This window comes from Lissotriton helveticus, chromosome 5_1 (genome assembly GCF_964261635.1).
Source record: "Lissotriton helveticus chromosome 5_1, aLisHel1.1, whole genome shotgun sequence".
In the NCBI taxonomy this organism is placed as follows: domain Eukaryota; kingdom Metazoa; phylum Chordata; class Amphibia; order Caudata; family Salamandridae; genus Lissotriton; species Lissotriton helveticus.
The window spans coordinates 1,543,650,754-1,543,675,934 of record NC_136065.1 but is presented as its reverse complement, the minus strand read 5'-3'; the positions used below and the strand labels follow the sequence as shown (position 1 = coordinate 1,543,675,934).

Sequence of the window (25,181 nt, the reverse complement as noted above, 5' to 3'; positions counted from 1 at the left end):
TAAATGAAAAGGAGTTATGACTTTTGGAAGGAATTTTGGATTAGCTCGTAAGACCACTTTGTTACGATGTAGTTGTAAAAAGGATTTTAGTATAGTAAATGCTTGTATCTCACTTACGGGAGGTAATAGCAATAAGGAAAGCTGTTTTCCATGTAAGGAATTGTAGTTCACAATTATGTAAAGGCTCGAAAGGGGGTCCCATGAGTCTTGTAAGAACAACGTTTAGGTTCCATACTGGAGAAGGTGGCAACCTGGGAGGAATGATTCTCTTTAACCCTTCCATAAATGCTTTAATTGCAGGCACTCTGAAAGGAGACAAATGTTGTCTATTTTGTAAATATGCTGCAATTGCTGCAAGATGTAAGCGTATGGATGAATATGCTAAGTTACACCTTTGTAAATGTAAAAGGTAACAAATGATATTCTGGATGGAAGCATCCAGGGCATCAATTTGGTTATTGTTGCTGTAAATGGCAAACCTCTTCCATTTAGCGGGATCAATAGGTGCCCAAAGCCAATGTTATCTTCTGGGGGAGAAGGTTTTGATGGGTATGACTGTGGGTCAGGAATGTAGGGTCTGGGAAAGGCTCATCTGTGTCTATCCCTCCTTCTAAACTATACTCATCATCACTTTCAGGTGAGTGTGGAGGTAACAGAGGAGAACGAGAAGGATACATTTGTGGTGAAATGTTTAGAGGAGCAGGAGATAAAGGAGAAGGAAGTATTGGTGAAGAAGGGTGCATAGGGGATGTGGCAGAGTCCTTCTTCGAGGCAGGGACCACAGGTGTGGGTGTGTCATCTGCCTTCCTCTTCTTGTGTGGTGTAGTGGACACGTGACCTGTCTTTGGGTCAATGTAGATCTTCTTTTGGAGAGGATCTGGCTGGAAGAGTTCTTCTCCTTGAGAAACCTTTCTCGGTGTCGATTTTTTCGGTACCGGACGAGGTTGCTGCTTGTCTTTAGCCTTAGGAGTAGTTACAGTGTCCTTTGGCGTAATTTTTGGCACCGAAGGTGTTGTTTTCGGTGTGGTAGGCTGTTTCGAGGGCTTTTGCGCATCGGAATCAGGCCTTGTCGGTTTCGGCATCGAAGACGATGTCTTCGGAGTGGAAGCTGGTCTCGTAGGCTTCGAGGTGTCGGTCGCTGGCTTCGTACCCTTGTCTTTAGAAGTCTACGGTTTCGGAGCCGAGACTTCTTTCGGTTTCGGTGCCGAGGGAGCTGGTGGGATCGGCACGTGTGGCTTGCTCGGAACCGAGCTACCGGAAGGCTTAGTTATTTTCTTCGGAGCCGGGCTCGATGGCGGGGCTGTCGAAGTGGATTTTCGGTTGCGACTGAGCCCCGGAGGCGGAGTGTTGACCTTTGCCTTCGATCATGGGTGCTGTGTGTGGTGCAGGGGCAGTAGTACTCACGCGCTGACCCGATGGTATGGAGTCATCTGAGTCATCTGCCTCTGATACGATCTGGAGATCATCTGAATCTTCTTCGGGAACGAGCAGAACCTCCTCGTCGAAGATATCCAACGGTTCCGGAGCTGATCTCTGCATGTCGTGTCGACGGGCCCTCCGATCTCGGATGGTTTTCTTGGATCGAAAGGACGCGCAGCCTGTACAGCTGGATTCGTCGTGTTCTGGCGATAAGCACAGGTTACAGACCTCGTGGTGGTCACTGTGTGGAAACTTTGCTCCACACCCGGGGTATTTCTTGAATGGCGTTCTTTCCATGTGGTGTAGGCCTCATGGCGTGGATAGGCCCAACGGCCCGCGTCGACGACCGGAATCGAGCTGATGGAGTCGAAACGTTGTTAGTCAATATCGAGAGTAGTTTGGAGAGTTTTGGGAAGTTTTTTGGGCTTCGAAGTGCTTGAAAAGTCTATTTCTAGCCAGAGCGGAAAACTTTCATCCGAACCCAGCGGCGGAAATAAACAATCTAAGGATGGAGCCGATGCCCATGCACACTATTGTCCAAGGGAGGAGTCACCTATCTCGTGACTACAAAGACTTCTTCCAAGAAGACAACAACATGCAATCATCCAAGCCAAACACCAGGTGGCGATCTAATGCTAAGTGTACAATCTGCAGCTCATATGCCTCGAACCCACAGTTCGGAAACCGCCCTCCTCGCTGCAACAGAAGACATCCGCACCCTACTGGACAAAGGAGAAACAGCAGCCCTCATCCTCCTCGACCTCTCAACGTTGTTCGACACAGTCTCTCACAGCACCCCTAATACGTAGACTCCGCGATGCAGGGATCCAAGGCAAGGTACTCAACTGGATCCACTCCTTCCTCTCCGGCAGAACACAGCGGGCCAGACTCCCACCCTTCCTTTCTGACCCTATACCTACCATCTGCGGAGTCCCCCAGGGGTCCTCCCTTAGCCCTACTCTCTTCAATGTCTACATGGCTCCGCTCACCCCATCGTCAGAACCTACGGACTCAACATTTTGTCATACGCAGACGACACCCAACTCATCCTCTCCCTATCCAACAAACCTAATATCGCCAGACACAATTTTCGAGAAGGCATGGAAGCAGTCGCAAAATGGATGAAAAACAGCTGCCTACAACTAAACACCAACAAAACAGAAGTACTCATCATGGGCCCAACGCATGGAACGACACCTGGTGGCCCCTGCACTCGGAATACTGCCCACCCCAACAGACCACGCACACAACCTGGTAATCATCCTGGACACCAGAGCTCAAAATGGACCACCAGATCAACTCCGTCTCGTCCTCCTGCTTCCACACCCTCCGCCTCCTACGTAAGACCTTCAAATGGATCCCCTCAAACACAGAAAGACCGCCACTCAAGCCCTGGTCACCAGCAGACTCGACTGGGCCCCGGAGGCGGAGTGTTGACCTTTGCCTTCGATCATGGGTGCTGTGTGTGGTGCAGGGGCAGTAGTACTCACGCGCTGACCCGATGGTATGGAGTCATCTGAGTCGTCTGTCTCTGATACGATCTGGAGATCATCGGAATCTTCTTCGGGAACGAGCGGAACCTCCTCCTCGAAGATATCCAACAGTTCCGGAGCTGATCTCTGCATGTCGTGTCGACGGGCCCTCCGATCTCGGATGGTTTTCTTGGATCGAAAGAGCGCGCAGCCTGTACAGCTGGAATCGTCGTGTTCTGGCAATAAGCACAGGTTACAGACCTCGTGGTGGTCACTGTGTGGAAACTTTGCTCCACACCCGGGGCATTTCTTGAATGGCGTCCTTTCCATGTGGTGTAGGCCTCACGGCGTGGATAGGCCCAACGGCGCGCGCCGACGACCTGTTGAAAATTAGTACGTTTTGGTGAACATTATCTGCGCCATCTTGCCTCTTCCCCTGATGCCACACTTTTGTCGTGCGCGCCCGCCATTTTAAGATGCCCCGATCAGAACGAACCCTTTTGCATGCCGCTGGCCCCTGACATAGCCCTTTGCCTTCGCTAAGCCTGCACGCTGACCACCCCCTGCTTGCACCTGCCTTGAGTCATAAACCCCTCTTCGGCGCTGCTCTGCCCCAGGCCCTCATCCTGTTCCCAGCGCGACACCTCCCTGCTTTCCTTTCATGATCTCCGGCCCTTAGATGCAAACCCCCTTTTTCCCTGTGTGCCCGTTTTGTCCTCCCCGTTCCCAAGCCGACACCCAGCTCTGCCGATACCATCCTTGCCCCTCCCCGTACAATAGAAAGCTTCCCCCATCAAAGAATCCCCGGGTTGATCAAAGCCCCCACCCCATGAGACCCGATCAAACCCCCCACATTCCGTGAATCGGCGGATTATCCAGCTGCGCGATGCTCATCACCTGTTGTGACTAGGGTGGGGACTTCAACTGTAAATGTGTATGGGAACGGGCCCAAAGGGGAGTTCCGAGAATGTCTTTTCCGTACATCAAAGCTTTAACATGTATGTGTAATCTACAATAAAGTCATAAATGTGTGTATAAGAGGCCAGGCCTCAGGAATACAGTTAGAGCACCTCAGAACGATACCTTCTGTCCGTTTCGTTGTGTTCTCCTCCGGAGAGAATAAAAAAACCTTGTTTCCTGCTTTCCAGTCTCCAGCGCCTGCCTCTTCATTTGATTTAATAACTAGAGGGTCACAGAGGCAATACCGCCGGGCAAATATCGATTGTCCCCGACCCGATTGAACTTTTTACAATTGGCGTCCCAAGCGTGGGGCCCATCAGCGACTCGTGGATCCAGTGGGAGAGGTCCCGACGACAGAGTGAACGACTGCAACGATCGGGAGAGCTCTTGCCCAATAGACCCTCGTCTGGCAGCCGATCATCCGAACTTCACTAGTTCCGAACAGACCTCTCTCGAGTGATCTACGGTCCTGACTGGGAACCATCAGGAGTGCCGTGAGAAATACGAGAAAAAGAGGACGATCGGGCGCTGGATTCGGAAGACAAGAAACTGTCCACATGGTCCGGGTAAGGTCGTGTTGCCACGACAAGTTGCGAAAAAATTTGTTTGATTGCTTGATTGTTCAAAAATACTAGTATTGCTCGTTTTATTTTTATTTTTTTTATTTTGGAGATTCACTGTCTGCAAACGGAGAAACAACAGGCTCTCTCTCTTTGCAAGCAGTGGAGGATAGGTAGGGTAGCAGCCGTGCTTGTTTTCTTTCTCCCCCACTTAATAATTGCTTGAAACTGAACTGTTGTTCGCAAAAATATTGTTTCCTGGAGATTCCCTGTCTGCAAACAGGGAAGTGACCACCCTTTTTGCAGATAGTGAAAAGGGTAGGTAACGCAGATCTTTGCGGACCTACTCATTCTCCCCATTGTTATTTATTGGTCTTTTGGTTTTTTGGTCCATGAGGTATTCACTGCCTGCAAACAACGTAGAATAGAAATATTCTGTCTAGTCTTTGCACCTAGTGATAAGATAGGCAGTGCTGACTTTTTAGTCCCTCGTTACGAGCCGTCATGTCTGTCTTCTCCCCACTGATAAATAGCCTGTTTAGCCCGGACCGGGTGTTAGAGGTGGACCATATAGCTCCACTAGAAGGCACCCCTAATAAGGACATATTCATAAACTATGGGTTAGTCACCATAGCTTATAATAAATTATGGCACAGGTATACCGAAGAGAGTCAAGACAAACAGTGGCCACTGGCAGGATCCTTTGACCTTGATAAAATAGAAACGTACAACGCCAATTATGCTCGACAGTCTCGGTATGTGGCGCAGAGAGGCTACGAAACGACAGAGAAAAGACGAGGACAAACCAAGTAGAGAAATATACCGACAGGACAACCCCAGGACACCGCTACCCACAACTTATCCCCCGACACTATGCAAAGGACGACCAGACTTAGGGTCAGACCAATGCGCTTTTTGTAGGTATGTCGGACACTGGAAAGCCCAATGCCCGACTCTACTGAGCGTGAGTAAAGGCAAAGGGCCGACAAGAACGACAGACCGACAGTACGAGAAAAGGCGCGAGACAAAGAAGAACCCGACTTACATAGACAGACCAGACAGAACTACCACGTTTGATTATGCCCGATGGCACAGATTTCGCCAGGAAAATCTCAGCGGCATGCTCAAGTTCTCCTAGGTCGGGCAATGTCAAGACGGGAACCCAGCCTCGTTTAAAATTCACAGACGGAAAGAGATAATTATGACCAATAACTGTTTTTATATTTGTCTTGGGTCTTTGTATGTCGTACTTGTACTGTCCCCCGTCTGAGTTTGTGTGTATGTAATGTACAAATCTGCGTCATCCCTCTACACGTGTTTCCGTGTTACTCGACCTCTGTTAGCAGAAACTTAGCATAAAAGCAACCTGGAAAGAAAGAAATGGTAAAACAAAATCCGTAGACCATTAATGAACTTGAACTTTTAATTTAACACAACAAACAAGGAATAATAACGATAAACTGTAGAAAATGAAAGTCAAACAGAACATTCGCCCCCCCCCCCATTCTGGAACCTTCCAAAGTAGGGCAGGGTTACGGCTACGCCCAACCAACGGCAACCCATATAAGGCGAGCCCGGCCGCCAACTCTTGGTCAGGAAATCTTAACGTATGGGGGAGCCGGAGGAGAGGCAGGAGCCCGCAGCCTGGGCATTTGCAGGTAGTCCTGCCACATGTCTCCTTGGCCGGCCGCAACGGGCCTGGAAAGACTAAGGTAGTCCCGCCACATGTCCAGAGGAGAACGAGGCACCTCTTCCTTTTCTCTTCCGTCACAGCCGCAGCAGCCCTGGACGGCGGGATGTCCTGCACGTACCTCCACAACAATTTGTCCAAGTTGGGCTGGGAGGGAGAGGCGACGCGGACGAGCCTCTCCCACCTCCACCGATAGGAGGTTTCCCAGCCCCCGGCCCGACGCCGAACACCCCCAGTCAGGCGATGGTGCCAATACTTCCACAGCACCGAACGTACAATGGTGGCACCCCAGTACTTGCGCAGCACCGAACGTACAATGGTGGCACCCCAGTACTTGCGCAGCACCGAACGTACAATGGTGGCACTTGGGGAACACCGGATGTGGAGAGACCTTCATGCGGGGCGATGAAAAGGAGCGGCATGGAGTGCACCGGGAGAAGGAGACGATGTGAACGAGTCTCCCTCGCCCCCCCAGGTGGGGGCATCACAGCTGCACCCCAGCTGAACGTCCCGCTTACACAAAACAGGGACCTCTTCCTTTCACTCCGAAGGATCTCTTCCATTCTTGCAAACTCGACGAGAGTGGCCCCTGTAGGGCCTCAAAATGGCGTCTGGATCCGCTGGAAGGCGGGCCCCGGCCACTAGAGTAACTTTGGCCAGCCATATAACTCGAACATTTGTCCCATGGAGCACGAGCCCCCATCTCCGACAGCATCTCCGCAGCCTTGAAGATCATACAAAGGTCCCCGGCGGAACCTTCGGCCTTTGCAGGTTTCCGGTAAGGGACGGCTGCCTTGATCGCCAACGAAACAAACATGACATTGCCACACCTTCTGTTAGCGTGAATTCTAGAACTGCCGAAAAGGACTCTGGTCCAAACTGCCAGTAATGGAAACATTTCCCCCTGATGCTGCTTCCGGACTGTGCCGGCCCCGCCCAAAATGGCGCTGGTATCAATCGGAACTTACGAACACCTCGTGGTGTTCCTTCGCACTAATATAAACTTGATGTTCTGAGATTTTATATGATCCTTTGTACACTTGGCTAGAAAAGACAAGGAGAACTCACACGACGAACAGTATGAAAGGATCCCCGTTACAAATGTTGATTACAAATGTACAATGTATTATATTTTTATAACTGATGTAAACCTCATTTACGACGCTCACGTACGGTATGCATATAGGAAAATAAATGCCCCCGAACCCCCAACCAATTTAGACGTTTTAGTTACTTACAAATGAACGAGTAAAACTTTCCGATGTTTTTATTGCTGCAAGCGAAACCCCCCACTGTATGCACTTTAGCCATTGCCACGACCGGCCAAATACGACCGCACCCTCATAATCCATATGCTGAAATGATTTTGCAAAATAAAGTCTTTGAAACTATGGACGGGTATTGCATGCTTTATTTTAAAAAAAATGTGGGATCGGTGGGAAAGTTTTTTTCTGTGCACCCTACTCTGCTCTCTCTTTAAGGTTAAAGGAAGATGGTTACCCAGCCCTGGAGGACGGATCGGATCAACAACACGACACTCCGCCTTCAAAGTACGCAACTGACCCATGAACTCTCGCGTAGAGGAAGACCTTGACTTCCAAGGATGGGTAAAACGAACGGTGTAAATGAGGGAATGTAAAAGGAGGGAGAAATAAAATAATGTAAATATTATAAAGTACCACGTTCCAAAGTATCAGGGGCCCAAGAACCGAAAAACCTTAGAACGCCACAGCGTTGAAAGAGGTTTAAGGACCCCGATAGTGAGATACATCCTTTTGACTAGATACCTCGCACTAGGCACCTCTGGTTTCCTTTTTACGTTTCCCCGCACACGACCTATATGAACACACTACCCCCCCCCCTCGACTCCAGAAACCATATCCCCAGGGACCCTGCCCCGAGGAGGAAAGACGAGTAAGAGGTAAGTAAAGGACTTATGAATCCATGTATTTGAATGTGCGCGAATGCTGTCTCCCACCCCCCCCCCCTTTTTTTTTTCCTCCCTCTGCAGGTTACATCAGAGATTACAGCCGAGGTGTGGCGAAGATCCGAAACCTTGCCATGTCTAATGCACGAAACGGACTAGCGCCGCAAGGTGGCGTCTAAGCATGCCTGCAGACTACTCACGTACCGAACAAACCCGAAAAATTAGCACAACCCTGATACAAAGTGATCACCCTTAAACCAGACCGGACGAATGAACCCATGTCACGTATGATGCGAAACTATGAGGTAATGTGTGTGTGTGACTGAGGCGTCGACCCAACTGGTCGAAGGACCGAGAATGCGAAAAGTGCGACAAAATGGTACCTCCTTTCTTCTTTCCTTCTTCTCAAGGCGCGTCCCCTCTACCCTGTCTAATGCTCAAACTGCATGATTACAAGATCCTAACGCAGACCCGCGAATGCCCTTTACTGTGTAATGCACTAAATAGCCTTTCTTGAATACACTGCCACCCTCTCTGTTGCACGTGTACTATTTAGCCTGCCGTTGCACTCTCACTCACTCTCTCTCTCTCTCTCTCTCTCTCTCTCTCTCTCTCTCTCTCTCTCTCTCTCTCTCTCTCTCTCTCACTCTCTCTCTCTCTCTCTCTCTCTCTCTCTCTCTCTATTTCTGCACTCCCACTCTTCCGAGTGGTTAGCCCCGAAATTGGCAGACTGCCACCCCTAGCACCCCACCTAATTGGCTTCAAATACCGTCAGTATTTGCACAAAAACTTGTCTTTAATACAATCACCCTGAGACCGCGTCGTTACCTCTCCTTTTCCGCTAGAGGTCAATGAACCCAGGTGGGGCCGTAAGGGAAAGGACAGGTAAGACGACAGAGGTTCCCTAATCTGACCCGAAATAAGGGAACTACATGTCAACGGCTCCTATAGTATAAAACAAGGACCTCAGAATACGCGACCCTCCCCTCCCCGAATTGTCGCAATACCCAAGCCAAAAAAAAAAAAAAATGATCACCCCCGTTACCTCCCCTGTATATGTCCCTGGTTGTTTCCCATAAAACCCCTGTCCTTCCTGATTAAGTAATCGGGCTGTAAAAGGTTACGTAGGATCCAGAATGATGTTTTACAAGGTTAACAGATTAGCCCAAGGTAAAGAAACAACCGAAATGAACCCCGTAGTAGTTTAAAAGCAGGATGCATCTATAGAAAGGAGATGTTTTAGTCATGTTCGTCTCTCAGCAAAATACCTGTGTAGTACCATGTTGATGACTCACAGTACCCTTTGTAAATGTAAAACTCTAGAGAACAGCATATCTTCGCCAGGTTCGTCTCACGAAGGTGGGTCACCATCAGATGAACTGTCGTGAACTAATTATGAAGGAAAGTCATAAGTAAATCCAACAGGCCCGTCACCGGTCATTTCATATGCCAGTTGTGAGAACGAGCATTTTCATTCTTTGCCTGGAGCTGGGAGAGAAATAGACTTTTTGATTATCTCCATCTGCAAATTTTCTAAAGACTGTCTTTTCAAACTTGTTTAAGGGTACTGCTGTTGGAGGAGAGAAGGACCGGATGTGGGAGCACGAGGCCTGACTGCAGACTAAGGAACACCTGCGACATTAGCCAAGGCGAGACCACGACAGAAAAGAGCTGCAGGACGAGGCACTGTTTTCGACAGCATGAAAAGAAAGGGTCGACCTGATGCCCCTGCTCGACGTCCAGTGCCTGTCGACAAGTCCCCGCTCTCTGAATTCTGTCACACGCCCGCCTATTTGAAGTCTCTCGTTCCCCTAGTTTGTTCCCAATTTGGCCTTGCTCCATCCCCCTTTTTCCTCTGACCTACCCTATGGACTGTTTTGAACGCTCTTCTTCCATCGGAACTTTCTGACAATCACCTCAAAGGACACAAGGCGAAAAGGACCTTACCGACCAAAAACGCGAGGAAAGGGTCGTGCCCTGCAACGCAGAACTTAGAACAGAGCTGGACTCGTAGCTCCACCGCCGGTGCTCAACAGCGCCAACGAAAGACCACAAAGAACAATGAGAACGCGTAAAACTTCGAACATTTGACATCCACAATCACCGTTTTTGCTATGCCTCATTTCTCTCCCAGCCGCCATTGTATTGATCCTGCTCCAATCCGAATCTGAAATATGTAATAACCTGCCAGTTCACGTTATGATATGTACTTGCTGCTCGCTACAGAACCGTTTTTTGTATTACATTCCTATGACTTTCCTGCTGAACAAGTTTATCAAAGTTTATCAAATAGGCCCACCCCCTAAAAACTAGAAATCTCAAAATGTATTGTTTACAATTTTTTTCATCTAGGGTTCCTACCGTTTTCCTTCTCATGCCCACCACAATAGACCCGAGTAGAAAATGAACCAGCAAGATGTCTTGAATATGTTAAAGGGAGGACTGTTGAAAATTAGTACGTTTTGGTGAACATTATCTGCGCCATCTTGCCTCTTCCCCTGATGCCACACTTTTGTCGTGCGCGCCCGCCATTTTAAGATGCCCCGATCAGAACGAACCCTTTTGCATGCCGCTGGCCCCTGACATAGCCCTTTGCCTTCGCTAAGCCTGCACGCTGACCACCCCCTGCTTGCACCTGCCTTGAGTCATAAACCCCTCTTCGGCGCTGCTCTGCCCCAGGCCCTCATCCTGTTCCCAGCGCGACACCTCCCTGCTTTCCTTTCATGATCTCCGGCCCTTAGATGCAAACCCCCTTTTTCCCCGTGTGCCCGTTTTGTCCTCCCCGTTCCCAAGCCGACACCCAGCTCTGCCGATACCATCCTTGCCCCTCCCCGTACAATAGAAAGCTTCCCCCATCAAAGAATCCCCGGGTTGATCAAAGCCCCCACCCCATGAGACCCGATCAAACCCCCCACATTCCGTGAATCGGCGGATTATCCAGCTGCGCGATGCTCATCACCTGTTGTGACTAGGGTGGGGACTTCAACTGTAAATGTGTATGGGAACGGGCCCAAAGGGGAGTTCCGAGAATGTCTTTTCCGTACATCAAAGCTTTAACATGTATGTGTAATCTACAATAAAGTCATAAATGTGTGTATAAGAGGCCAGGCCTCAGGAATACAGTTAGAGCACCTCAGAACGATACCTTCTGTCCGTTTCGTTGTGTTCTCCTCCGGAGAGAATAAAAAAACCTTGTTTCCTGCTTTCCAGTCTCCAGCGCCTGCCTCTTCATTTGATTTAATAACTAGAGGGTCACAGAGGCAATACCGCCGGGCAAATATCGATTGTCCCCGACCCGATTGAACTTTTTACAGACCAGACTGGAGCTGATGGAGTCGAAACGATGCTAGTCGATATCAAGAGTAGTTTGGAGAGTTTTGGGAAGTTTTTTGCGCTTCGGAGTGCTTTTAAAGTCTATTTCTAGCCGGAGCGGAAAACTTTCATCCGAACCTAGTGGCGGAAATAAACAATCTAAGGATGGAGCCGATGCCCATGCACATTATTGTCCAAGGGAGGAGTCACCTATCTCGTGACTACAAAAACTTCTTCCAAGAAGACAACAACATGCAATCATCCGAGCCCAACACCAGGGGGGATCTAATGCTAAGTGTACAATCTGTAGCTCATATGCCTCGAACCCACAGTTTGGAAACCGCCCTCCTCGCTGCAACAGACGACATCCGCACCCTACTGGACAAAGGAGAAACAGCAGTCCTCGTCCTCCTCGACCTCTCAGTGGTGTTCAACACAGTCTCTCACCGCACTCCTAATACGTAGACTCCACGATGCAGGGATCCAAGGCAAGGCACTCAACTGGATCCGCTCCTTCCTCTCTGGCAGAACGCAGTGGGTCAGACTCTCACCCTTCCTCTCTGACCCTATACCTACCATCTGCGGAGTCCCCCAGGGGTCCTCCCTTAGCCCTACTCTCTTCAATGTCTACATGGCTCCGCTCACCCCATCGTCAGAACCTATGGACTCAACATTTTGTCATACGCAGACGACACCTAACTCATCCTCTCCCTATCCATCAAACCCAATATCGCCAGACACAATTTTCGAGAAGGCATGGAAGCCATCTCAAAATGGATGAAAAACAGCTGTCTACAACTAAACACCAACAAAACAGAAGTATTCATCATGGGCCCAAACCCCAACACATGGAACGACACCTGGTGGCCCCTGCACTCGGAAGCCTGCCCACCCCAACATTCCACACACGCAACCTGGGAATCATCCTGGACACCTGAGCTCAAAATGGACCACCAGGTCAACTCCGTCTCGTCCTCCTGCTTCCACACACTCCGCCTCCTACGTAAGACCTTCAAATAGATCCCCCTCGAACACAGAAAGACTGCCACTCAAGCCCTGGTCACCAGCAGACTCGACTACGGCAACGCACTCTGCGCCGGAATAAACAAAAACCTCACCCGCAAGCTACAGAACATCCAGAACGCCACTGCAAGACTGGTCCTCGACCTGCCAAGACACTGCCACATCTCCCAGCACCTGCGCACATTCCACTGGCTCCCCATCAAAGCTAGAGTCACCTTCAAGATGCTCACCCATGCCCACAAGGCTCTCCACGACACTGGACCAGCATACCTGAAAAGCCGACTCAAATTCCACGCACCCCAGAGGACCCTAAGATCTGCCCAGCTCTCCTACGCAGTGGTCCCCCACACCAAAAAGACCAGATCGGGAGGCTGCTCCTTCTCCTTCCTCGCGGCCCGAGCCTAGAACGCCCTGCTGCTCCACTGCAGACAGACAACATCGCTCCCCATCTTTGCAAGAAACCTCAAACCTGGCTCTTCAACAGACCCCCCCCCTTGATGGACTGGAGCCTGCTCCCCCACCCAGCGCCTTGAGACCCTTACGGTTGAGTAGTCGTGCTTAACAAACACCTGATTGATTGATTGATTGATAGGAAGAAGAAGCCAGCTGAGAACCTCTCCTTAAACACTTGTGACTTTCACAGACCATAATAAACCTATGATGACTGAGAAATCCAGAAAGACCAGGGGGATGTGACTCGACATGCAGACATTGTCACCTGGATATGATCAGTATTATAACAGCAGCCTCTCCAAGAGCCCGACAGGCGAGGAGCTAGAAGCTTGTCCTAAGGTTGCCACACAGCTCTCAGACACTTATCCAACCCTGGCAGACTTGATGCAGGCGGCAGCTTGGCACGATGCCAGGAGACAACCACTCTAACAAGACCCCATTGATCCTTCGTGGAGTGAAAAGGTGTCGTTTTCACAGAGGGTTTTATAAGTCACGAACATGGTTTGCTGAAGAGTTGAAGGTTCTTTGTTGATGGAGTCTCGGAGAATGTTGTCTTCATCGCTTCAGTGACCTGGCTCAGCTGTTTTTCAGTCTGATGCCAACTTGGACCTACAATTATTCTGATGAGGAGTGGGTCTCGTGTACACAGGTTTCTTAGTTAATACTGTTTTGTTAGGAAAACAAACCAATGCCTTCATTGCGTTTAGCAGCAGACTAGATGCCATGTGGTTCAGTTGCGTAGAGCTCATTTTATGAATCTGCCATGGTTCTTGGAGTTGTTTTGGACATTTATTTGATTGGACATTGTAGTCTTCAGCAGAGGTGGCTTGTAGATCTCCCTGGCGCTGAGTGTTGTGTGTGTTTTGTTGCATTTCTAATCACTGAAGCCCTGAGGGTGCATCTTAGGGTTGTTTTTATTTTGATATGGTACATTGTGTTAAGAGCTTTCGCCAGGGCATCCTTAGAGGTCCTGGATGAAAGTTTCATGTGAGGTTTTGAACTGTGCCGCGTCATCCTGTGACCTCTCTGAAAGATCCCTGTGGAACAGTCCTGGGGGAGAGTGTGTCAGCAAGGGGGTGAGAGGGGCAGTACATGAACACCTGAATGGATCATGAAGTCCACTTCAGTGGGGTTGGGGCTCCACTTTCACCTCCTAGCAGATGGATTTGTGGCTTGTTATATGTGTGGGTGGAGAGAAGCTTCTCACAGGTTTTTCAGGATTCCACTGACCTGAAGGGACCAGAGCGGGAGTCAGACCGTCCCCCTCAGGTAAAGTGTCTGAGACAAACCTTGGCATCATGTCTTTGAGATCGGCCATAACCCTTCCTGCACTCTGGGACGGAGGCCACTGGTATCCACACGCAGTCTGGAGGAGAGCAGTTTAGGAGCAGCCTCATGGGAGCTCCACGGATTCTGCTGAGTACCTGACGTTGGGGTCTACTCTGGACCGGCCTCCAGTGGGGGTTGTGTCTTGTCGCTGAAACCTGCCAAACGTCCTGAGACCAGGAGCCTTGGTTTATACCCTTCATAGTTGAAGGATTGGCCACTCACGAAGGCCGAGATATAAGGCGTAGCCATACTCAAGGAGCGTGAATGAGGTAGCATAGAGAAGAGGAACCCAGTGACTGTGTGGGACGAGAATCCTTCTCAGTGTCCTTAGAAACATAAAGGAGCTTTAGCAACTTTCCTGAACCTGCACATTCCAGAGTTCCTGGCAGGGACAGAAAGGGCAGCAAGTGAGCTGGGCCAGAGGGTTTGGTTTGAGGCAAAAGAATAATCCCCAACCCGAAGAATTTGTGTTTTATCCCTGATTAATCTAAGGACATGTATTGCGTTCTATCCTGGACTGCAAGGAGGCAGTGCTGCAGGGAGAGCATGGGCGGTCACACGCCACCTCATGGAACCTGAGCAGGGTCTGGGTGCCAGCAGCATATGACACCTGCTTTACCTTTTCAAACTGATCTTTTACCCCCTTTATCGTTTTAGACTTTTTTGTATATACTTTACCTAACTGTGTTCCTGCTTTGTTCCTAATAGGGTCCCAGAGCCATAATACGTCTTCCTTAAGTGCATTTAGAGAGCCATAATAAGTCTTTCTTTGCAAGTGCTTTTAGAACGTTTGTAATTACATACATAAATTAATAAGTAAACATACAACCTGAGCATTAGGTTGACGTCTTGATGCCTTCTAATTAAAATATGGAAATACCATGTCCACAGTCTTGCTTTAGAGTGAGATCTGTTTTTCGGTGAGAAGTACTTTAGAGATCAGTATACTACAACAGCAGCTGCTGCAGAGCGCTCAGTGGTTTACCTGTTGTCCTGCTCCCAGCCATCACCTGAGGAAAGAAACATCAAGAGTTTAGCAGGAGGCAACTACACAACCAGCTAGTAACAGGCACGCGGGGTGGCTCCCTTTGCGACTCTTATTCTCCTCCGCCCTCCTTTCCTGGAACCCTAACCACCAGCCCCTCCTCTACAGCAATAGGGAGAATCATCAACGGGCCACCCAGGGGAAGAGGGTGTCACATCCTACCACAGTCAGCTATTCAAGGGTCTTCAAAGCTAGGGGGAGGGGGCAGTGAGCAGTACCACCACCCCTTCTTTTAGCCCTCATCCTTAATCCCAAAATATATACCATCCACAGTGCCCGCTCCCCCAGATCCACGTCCCACTAGGTGTTGGGCTCTCCCCAGACCTTCCTCCAAGCACATCTGATGGACCGGCCTCCTGTTCTCAGCGCGCTGCTGCTTCTTCCCAAGTCTTCCTGCTTAGCTATGGCCTTACATTTCTCTTCTTGCGTCCTGCAAACATGGTGACTTCCTTTTCACGAGAGAGCACACACAGACTGTTCACCACTTGACAAGAGCCCTCCCCACAAACCGGCCTTCCAGACTCTTCAACTTAGGCAAACTCTTTTCTGGCAGACCCAACTCCTGAACATCCCTTCTACCACTTCCAACAAAATCACCTAAAACTGCCTCACTAAAGAAGATGAACCTCTAGAAATCACCTCTAAAAGCTATTTTTCTACGAGTCAAAGCACGCATTGGCATAGTCAATCGGTCTGGTGTCTGCTGCTAGCCTTTTTGCTATGTCAGTACTTGTTTTGTTTAGCCGTTGTTTTGTAAAATATTGCCAGACCTCGCCAATATTAACAAAACAAACAAAAAATTAAATAATCCAAAATATTTTTGGGTGTCAGACAGCACGCATTGCCTCAGTAATCCCTGGCAGTGAAAGGAATTACTTTGCGTGTGGATGTGCTCCTGGTGAAAGGGCAGAATGCTGTGACTGAGAGTGAAGTCAGCCAATGGCGGAAGTGGGCGGATCCACTGCCCCATGCTGTATGCTGCAGTGAGCGGAAGAAAAATGTGATTGACACAACAGGTCAATGGATGGAGATGACTGGCTGAATGCCCCCAGAAGCAAATATATGATTTATATAATTTTACTAAATCAGAAAGTCTTGGCTAATGCCAGACCTAAAATGGAACCTGTCTATGTGCCCATACAAAAGAACAGATAATCTGTTGCAAAGCCTTGTTCACTACTAGCTTCGTCCTGTCGTACACAATGCAAACACAAACCCACAGGAATGTGAACTACAACTTCTATCATCTCCTCTATACCCAAACCAACCTAACCCTGATGGCCACCAAGGCAGTGACCACAAGGGATATGCCGACATGGACATACAATCCAACCATGCCAGGAAGTGAACACAAGCTGGGACATGCAAAGCCTCAAGATGAGACAGACCAGGGCACCCCTCTCACCACTCATCGATAAGTTGTCCCTGTCACTGAGGTGATGATCTTATGAAGGTGGAGATCTTCTCTTCCATCCAACGTTTCTTTTCTTCTCTGCACTTGAATCATCCCTGCACCCCCAGCTCATGAGACACAACTGTTCTCCCTGCCTACTGCCATGTACAGCCCTGCCCCCAGGTAGGTCTGTGCTACCTGAGCACCGCTAAACACATAAGGGCAGATTTACAAGAAGCTGACGCATCTGTATTGATGCGTCAGTTTCCCTGCTCCTGCTTGAAAAACCCTTGTGCCACCATTGATGGGCCGTATTTACAATACGGCGCTCTATGGCACAAAGATTGACACATGCGTCAGAAATTCTGACGCATCTGTTGGTGGAAAAGTCACGGATTGCTGGAGTCGTGTCGCAAGCATGATGCAACTCCAGCAATGCACAGGGAGGCCTATACCCAATACACTGCGTCACTCCTTATGCCTGCTTCAAGCAGGCGTATAATTTTGACGCACTCGCGTCCTAAACGTTATGTAGCGTAATCTTGTAGATTTCACTACCCTCACTTTTACGAGGCTTTCCTGCCTGGGAACGCCTACCCTGCATACATTATACCTGGTGCAGGTATAATGTCACGCAGGGCTTTACAAGGTGACGCATCTCCCTAGATGCGTCACGTTGTAAATTTGACTCATTTTTTACACCGCATTTGTGGCACAAAAGTGATACAACGGTAGCGCAAAAGTGTTGCTAGTGGCTTGTAAATCTGCCCCATGGAACTGAAACCACAGTCACAGGATTGACCTGTGGAAGGTGTGGGCAGAGTCCTTTTAGTCTGTGTCACTCATGCCTCTGATGGTTCTAGTGTGATGACATAGCTGCGTAAACATGAATCAATCTAGGAGTAAGTCTAACCTTGAACAAATCCAGCCACGGACGATCCCAGCAAAAGAAAACTGAAGAAGACTTCCATGGCAGTGACGCAACCTGTAGGAAGAAAGAAACCATGCTGAAAGATGGAATTCAGTGAGGAAAAGTTATATTTCATCCGTAGTCATTGTCAAAACCAAACATGGCCAAGCATGGGAGACATGTCTTCTCTAGAAGTAACATTCAGGGGCACACATTGGGCCACAGATAAAACTGGGAGGTCCCCTTGCAAAGAGTGGGTGCATACATAAGCATAACAGGTGTATTTATAAAGCGCACGATTACCCAAAGGTGTCCTGGCGCTGAATAACAGATGTTTATTGTTACCCAACTCAATGGTACTCATGTTATCGACCTCAAATGGATGAAAGGCTGAGTGGACCCACCAGGATTTGAACCTGTGACCATGAGGTCGAACACAGGCCCCTGCAGTGGCTGCTTTAGTCCACTGAGCCACCTGACCCGGCAGAGGTATATGTATACATATATTGTCACTGAAAAAAAGCAAAGGTTGAAGTGACGTTCTAGTTAGGCCTTGTAAACATATAAAACTACGTTTTAAAATGAAACACTGAGATTCACCAGTTATAGTTTACTGCATTAACTATACCTCGCACCCCCATCATGCACCGCTTATGACCTCACATATGACATCACCAATGTCATACACAGCACAGAGTTAGAGAGTGTACATGTGCAGATCCATAGTATGGAATAGCAATAGTCTGGAGTGTGAGAAGCTTTGTTCTGTTTCAGTAATCCCCCACACTTTTTGCCAGACTACTGATGCACTTTTTCTTGGTGTGCCCTAGGTCCCTGCCATTCAGGCTCCCAGGGCCTGTGCTCTTTCCCCAAAAGTAACCCAATTGGCATCTCTGGCCACATTTCAGCCCCTTGTAAATGGTACCACAGGTACCCAGGGCACTGTGACCAGGGAAGAACGCTAAGGGCTGCACCACTTATTGTGCCACCCTTAGAGGCCCTGCACCCTGACACTCACACACTGCATTTGCAGGCTGCATGTCTTGGTGCAGAACAAAGTGAAGAGTCGACATGGCACACATCCCTGTGTGAGTGTGGGGGGAAGACAGGTCCTTCTTCCTTGATGCCCTCACACACCCCGAGAGGTGTCATGCTTCATCAAAGGGGGGTTGCACCTCGTCAGGCCAGTGCTGCAATGCCTGAAGGGCTCCCAAAACCGGGGCTCTTTGTCAGGGATCATTTGAAGAAGAAGCTGTAAGGTGTGTGCAGTTGTGGGGGCTAGGAAGTGCATAGTGAGATGAAATAGGATAAAATAGGTGCAGAGCAGTCCTCTAGAATCAAATTGTAATAGAAAGGTAGCTCTCCCCTAACTAAAAGTAAGAGTGAGCCCCTGTGTGGATGATAATGTTCCTAAGGGGAGGTTTGTGTGTGGGAGGTCGACATGTTTCATGCCTAGTCTTGCCCCTAACGGGTCAATTGGCACTTCTTCCGGACCGTTTAAAGAAAAAATTAAATTTGTGCACTACTGCCTGGTATTCAGATAAGCGTTATAAATTACTAGGGGCAGTGGAAATGCCCTAGTTGACGTGTACTGGGGAGTTTAGTGGACCTGTTTGAAAGGGAACAAAAACAGGGGGCCGGGGAATGGGGCGGGGGGTTGGATAAAGCAATATGAGTTACTCATTGTAGCAAACACATTTAAGCATGAAAAAGATATGCTTGTATGCTTGTAGAATATAGGAACAATGAATACCGTAAGTGTTGAGGATAGTAGTGTTGAAGCATAGTGGTCACGTGGTTGCCAGAGTGCTTCTAAGGGCACTTCAAATGTAAGAGAGAAGTTTATTGTGACTGTAACGAGGGAAAAATTGGCATGCACAGCGATAAGAGGGATCTAACGCTTACAAGACGAGAACAGCTGCTCGCTCAGTGAGATAGGGAACAAACATAAGTGCTTGGGTAATTGTAGTAGTGATCTGCAGGCAGGAACGCTAGAAAGGCTACGGTGGGGTCCAGGCACTGAGGGTCACTGAGACGTAGATAGGTAGTAGCCTGATGGGTGCTTGCTTAGTGCTCGTGTCGAGTCAACTGATCGGTACGGGGGACCCTAGTATGGGGTGTCCTGTAAGGTATCGGCCACTGAGGTGCTTGGGGGCATTTCAGAAGGCCTGCGTAATAACATCAATTTACAAGGCTGCGGAAATAGCACACCTCGGTTTGCTATTTCTGGACTGGACAACCATCACGAACATGAAACACCAACTCATGAAGATCATCATGCACGGGGCGATCATGACAGAATATCTACGTGTCAACATAGCACCCAATGGACTTATTGTCAGCAACACCCCAAGGATTTTCCTTGAGGACAAACAGTTCAAGGAGGAATGGTCCTTGGTGGCGTGGAAATGCACCAGGGACCTCTTGATACTCAGCATCAAAATGGCCAAAAGATTAGCTGATTAATTGATACTATGGATCTCCATCGCAGAGGGCAACCTAAAAGCCAGCATCCCTCATGCTGCATTTAAAGCCAAACTGGCGGAATTAACCAAGGAAATCAACGATAACAAGGACTACTTGATGAGAAACAAAATCAGCAAACCCCAGTAGGACATCACATGTTTCAGCAAAGAAAAAATATATCCCTACCTGAAGGATGATTACAAACCCTCGGGAGATGATTACTCCTCAGATGACAGCACAGGCTCGCGCCAGAGAACCTACTCTCAGGGAGCAACTCCAGCACGGAAAATCAAGGAAGTTACCAACACAACCAACATAACCAACAACGAAGAATACCACTGAACCCTATGTACGGCTATGGTCCATCACCCTACCAAGGCCCTACTCTGTTCCAAGGACCACCATTGTGGCACTACCCTCAGTACCAGAATGACCACCACCACTCTTCCCCCCGTTCAGCCACAACCTTTTTTAGGCAGAGGCTGGGGCAAAGGGCGTGGCAGAAGAAGACAAGGCACGCAGAATCAACCCAGACAAGTACAGTGGCAAGACCAGACACAGCTGAATCCGTCACACACGGAACCGAGGAGCAACCAAGACAAGAGAAACTAATTGTGAACCTCTCCAATCGACCCCTCACTGCCACAGAAACCAATATCCTCAAGAAAGGGTTAGGCTTTGTCCCGATCCCCAAAGTGGACCACTTTCGCACTACGTGCGAAATCCAAAACCTGTTCAAGAAGATATGCCTAAAGGCCTACTTTGGTGACCAACCTGAGGTAGCATCACCGACACCGGCCTACGCCAACCTTCTACTTTTAGTCCTACCTCCAATATGGTACCACCAGAGGTCTTGACCTTTGAGCGTGCTGTCCTCAAAGAACTCACGGAGAAGCGTCTGGTGCCTAGATTCTGTAATATCACGAATTCTAAAGCCACAGCCATCAAAGTACTATCTAATGATGCCACAATAACGATAAAGGAAGCAGACAAAGGGGGAGCCATTGTCATCATGGCCACCACAGACTACCGGACGGAATGTTTACGCCAACTGGAAAATACCCAGTACTATACTCCCCTTACCCAGGATCCAACCTCACGTCTGCAGACCAGAATACTATCCATGGTCACAGCAGCCCTCAATCAAGGGTGGATCACCAAAAACGAGGCAGAATTTCTTAACAACCAGAACCCCAGACTACCCTACTTTTACATCTTGCCCAAAATTCACAAGGGGGTGAATCCACCCCCTGGGAGACCTATAGTTTCGGGCATAGGGTCAGTCTTGGAACCTTTGTCCAACCGTTGGTTCGCCGAAACCCCCCTTTCTCCAGGACACTAGGGATGTTTTAAAACTCATTGAAACTACCAATACGGAGGGCCTCCTTCCTGATGTACTATTGACACTAGATGTGGAGACCCTCTACACCAACATCCCGCAAATCAACACACCAGAGGTGGTAGAAGAAATCCTACAGGGAATATCTTGGACCACACCTACCCCCATCAGTTTTGTGATGGAATGTGCCCACATCGCACTCACTGTATTTTTTTTCAGTTTGAGGACAAGCTGTTTTACCAGACAGAGGGCACATCAATGGGCAGCACCTTCGCCCCAAGTGTGGCATGTCTTTACATGTCAGACTTTGAGGCAAGGCATGTGCTCACGGATTCCAACCCCTTCACGAATAACATTCTCCTCTGGAAGCGTTATATCGATGATATATTGATATTGTGGAGAGGGAACAGGGACACCATCCATGAATTCCTCCTTTGGATCAACAACCTCAACCCGTATCTCAATTTCATAGTTAACTGCTTGGAACAGAAACTGCTCTTCCTTGATCTCATGATCATAAAAAAAAACTAACAAGCTGGAGACAGTCCCCTGCTGTCCCCTGCTGTACCAAAGTTTTCACCCCAGGGCACTGAGGGAGAATTTACCCTATGGGCAATTCCTGCGTATTCGTAGGAATTTCAGCACCATTGATGATTACATAAAACAAATCTCTGAACTTAGCACCAATCTTGTCAAGAGACAGTACCCCCCTCGAATCGTGTACAATGCTCAAAAGAGAGCTCGGTACACCGACCGTCACGTGTGTCACCACCTTTACACCGAAATCCAACTTGTTAAAGAATTGTTAACAAGCACTGGAGAATTTTTGAGACCGGAGAACTAACCCTCAGCAAACCACGTTTCGCCTTTAAAAGGACAGCTAACATAAAAGACCTACTGGTCAACACAAGACCAACAAGCATTTACAATGCAATGGTCTCTGCATTGTTAAAGTTAGAGCTATTGGCATTTCTCATGACATTATTTTTATTTATGTTTTTGTTTTTAAAAGCCACCCACCCACACACACATACAGAGCCACCTACACAGAGCCACCCACACAGAGCCACACACACACAGAGCCACACACACACAGAGCCATACACACACACAGAGCCATACACACACAGCTTCAGGTTCCAAGAGAACGTACAGTCTTTGGAATTCCTAAATGTGCCACACAAAAACTGCTGGCTTGAAAGAGAGTCCTCTGCAGAACCCACTGGAGGGTGCTGGTTTCTGAGGAAAGAAGAGATGTTTGTGGTATCGACAAAGTGCTGCCAAAGAATAGATGCCCAAATTATAATGCAGGATGCTTAGGGTCAATGGACACTGACTAAAGGCTTGACAGTGTCCACTTGGTCTTTGAGCTGCCAAGGATGAGCAATCAGATCAGTGTCAGGACCAATATGTGTGTAGTATTTCATTGCATGTGCCCAGGAGTAAATCCACAGCGGTATGTACTGTCCCTTTAGGCTTGCTGGAGTAGTCTTTTGTAGGTGCGGGAGAAGCCGATTGAGTGGGACAAGTGGTGTTGGTAAACAAGAAGGGGATGGAGCACATCTACAGGCATTATCATGGAGCACTAAGTGCTGCACTACATACATTGTCAGGAGGAAAGATAGGAACAACCACACTGGTGTACAACATCCACTCACAGAACCCAAAAGAAATCTGGTAACAGCATCCTTCCTGCACTGGGGCCTAAAGATAGCTAACAAAGTAAGGAGGACTACAAAACTAGCTGCTGCTAGTCAGCTGTGGAACACAACCCTTACCTGTCTGCCATTAAAACCAGGTTTCGTGAGAGGGGAATAGCTAGGGAAGATGAGTAGCAGATGAAGTGCCAGTACCATCAGACTGTGAAAGAGCGGGAGCTTGTCGTCATCCCTGCAAATCTGCTGTCAAGGCCTGCTTCTCCAAGATCTGAATCTTCATGGAGGATGTCAGAGAAACATAATTCTAGGAATGATCAGGGCAACATCCCAATAGGTGATCTTAGAGGTAAATTCAGAAATGGCTGGTTCCTTCCAGTGTATCAAGTGATTGGGCCTTTAGTGGGTTTTTGTGGGATTCGAAAGAGCAATGTAACGATGTAAAGCCTCTAGAATAAACTGATAAGACAATGTGTCTACCGCTGGCCTTTCCAATAAAGTCCTAGAAAGCATGCTCAAAATCGCTCTGAATATTGAGGGAGCATACTCACAAACTCCACCAAGGAACCACTCTCCATGAACCAAGTTTATAGCAAATGCATTCTCATGCACTTCATAGAAATTACCATGAGTGTAATGTTCCCAAATGCTGCAAATATATAGAAAGAGGAATACACGCCAACTCTTCTGCTCCAAGGGAATGGCTAAAGCCAATGTCCAATGGCACAAGGACTTTAAAGCGAGTATTGGAAAAGGTAACAGTGTTTGTAAAAGCTTCTTCGCTATTTGAAGTGTGCTTTATGCATTGGTGAGGGAATGAATGGGAGAGTGTGTGCACTGATGATGAATGAACAAGCATGGAAATGCATTGATGGCAAGATGAACTAGTGAGAATGTAAATGAATGCAGGGACAACAGCAGTGTGGAGGGGCCAGGTGAGCATGGTGGGATTAGATCAGTGTAGATAGGGCAGTGTATGGTCGACAGTTTGAGTGCTGGGTGAGTGACTGAGCGCAAGGATGGAAAAGTGAGGGGATAGATGGGCTGCTGGACTAGTGGGTGAGAGCATGAATGGATGAGCATGGTCTAATAAGTACAACTCCCTGGGGTCTACCTTGTCCAGCTTTCTGGTGGTGATATTGCTATAGGGAGCACACAACGAGAACCTGTGCAAAAGTATAGTCACCCAAGTACAAAGGGTGCTACAAGGAAACAAACACCCAACTAGTAGCATTAAAACACATGCACAAGACTAAGTAATTCAAATCAGAAGTACAGCAGTCTCCTGAGGCAGACGTGCATGAAACTAGATCCCCCAACAATAGTACCCATCAGCAGGGACACAAGGGACTAGGAACCACACAATATCAAGGGGCCATTTGGAGATGTGGGCCATGATGTATATTAAAAATAACAATATCATGGTCTGCTGGCCTTCAGCATAGCCAATTAACTAATTCTAGAAGTACCAATGTTGTAATCAATCTCCAAAAGTGGCACTTGGTTGTAGCATGCAAGTAAATGTTGGTTGTCACCAGAATGTCTATTAAACTTCACAAATTGCTTGTAATCAAGTGGTTGCCAAAGAGAACAACGTTTTTTCTGCTAATGAAAATTGATGCTATCCTTAAGCAAAAAACCTCTAGAACCCCTAGGAGAGGCAACAAAGCAGCTCCAATGGGGTGAAAAAAATAAACAAGAGAAAGGGCTGTGAGGTGTTCTGTACTCTGGTGAGGATGTAACCACTGCATCATCAATAGAATGCTGACAATGGAATGGAGAGACGGATTCCAGTTGGAGATATTACGAAGAGCTGACCTTTGAGAAGCTTCTGGTGTGGATGAGGTCTCAGTTTTTTGTGAACCTAATAAAAGGGTTTTGGACTTTTGCTGCTTGTGTAAAAGACTCAGTGGTATCCTAACAGATTACTTATACCCTATCACCAATGTCGAATACACCTGCACAAAAGCAATTCTGGCTGCAGAGATGCCACACAATAGCAAGAAAAACAGACACCTTAGTACCCACAGCATCAACCTACAGAAACCATGCCCTGGTGTGTCAACAAAATTCAAACCCAGGGCAGAGAGGAAACTACAAACAAAAAGCCAGAAAACGTCACTTGCTGGTTTTAACGCTATATTAAACTATTTAATGATGTTTTGCTAAATTTCATGGAAGTTAATAAAACGAAATTACTATTAGTCAAGCAAGATACGACAAACCAC

At 48.2% G+C, this 25,181-nt stretch overlaps 1 protein-coding gene across 1 annotated transcript in view; it reads right to left on the bottom strand.

The window, feature by feature from the left end:
• Positions 1-25,181, bottom strand: part of LOC144755556 (uncharacterized) — a 48,677-nt gene that overhangs the window by 11,937 nt on the left and 11,559 nt on the right. The window contains exons 2-3 of the mRNA XM_078644610.1: positions 17,497-17,568; positions 15,131-15,155 (exon numbers count right to left, since the gene is read on the bottom strand). Of these exons, the coding sequence (XP_078500736.1) occupies positions 15,131-15,155; positions 17,497-17,554 (83 nt within the window). The 5' untranslated portion in view covers positions 17,555-17,568. The remainder of the gene's footprint in view (positions 1-15,130; positions 15,156-17,496; positions 17,569-25,181) is intronic.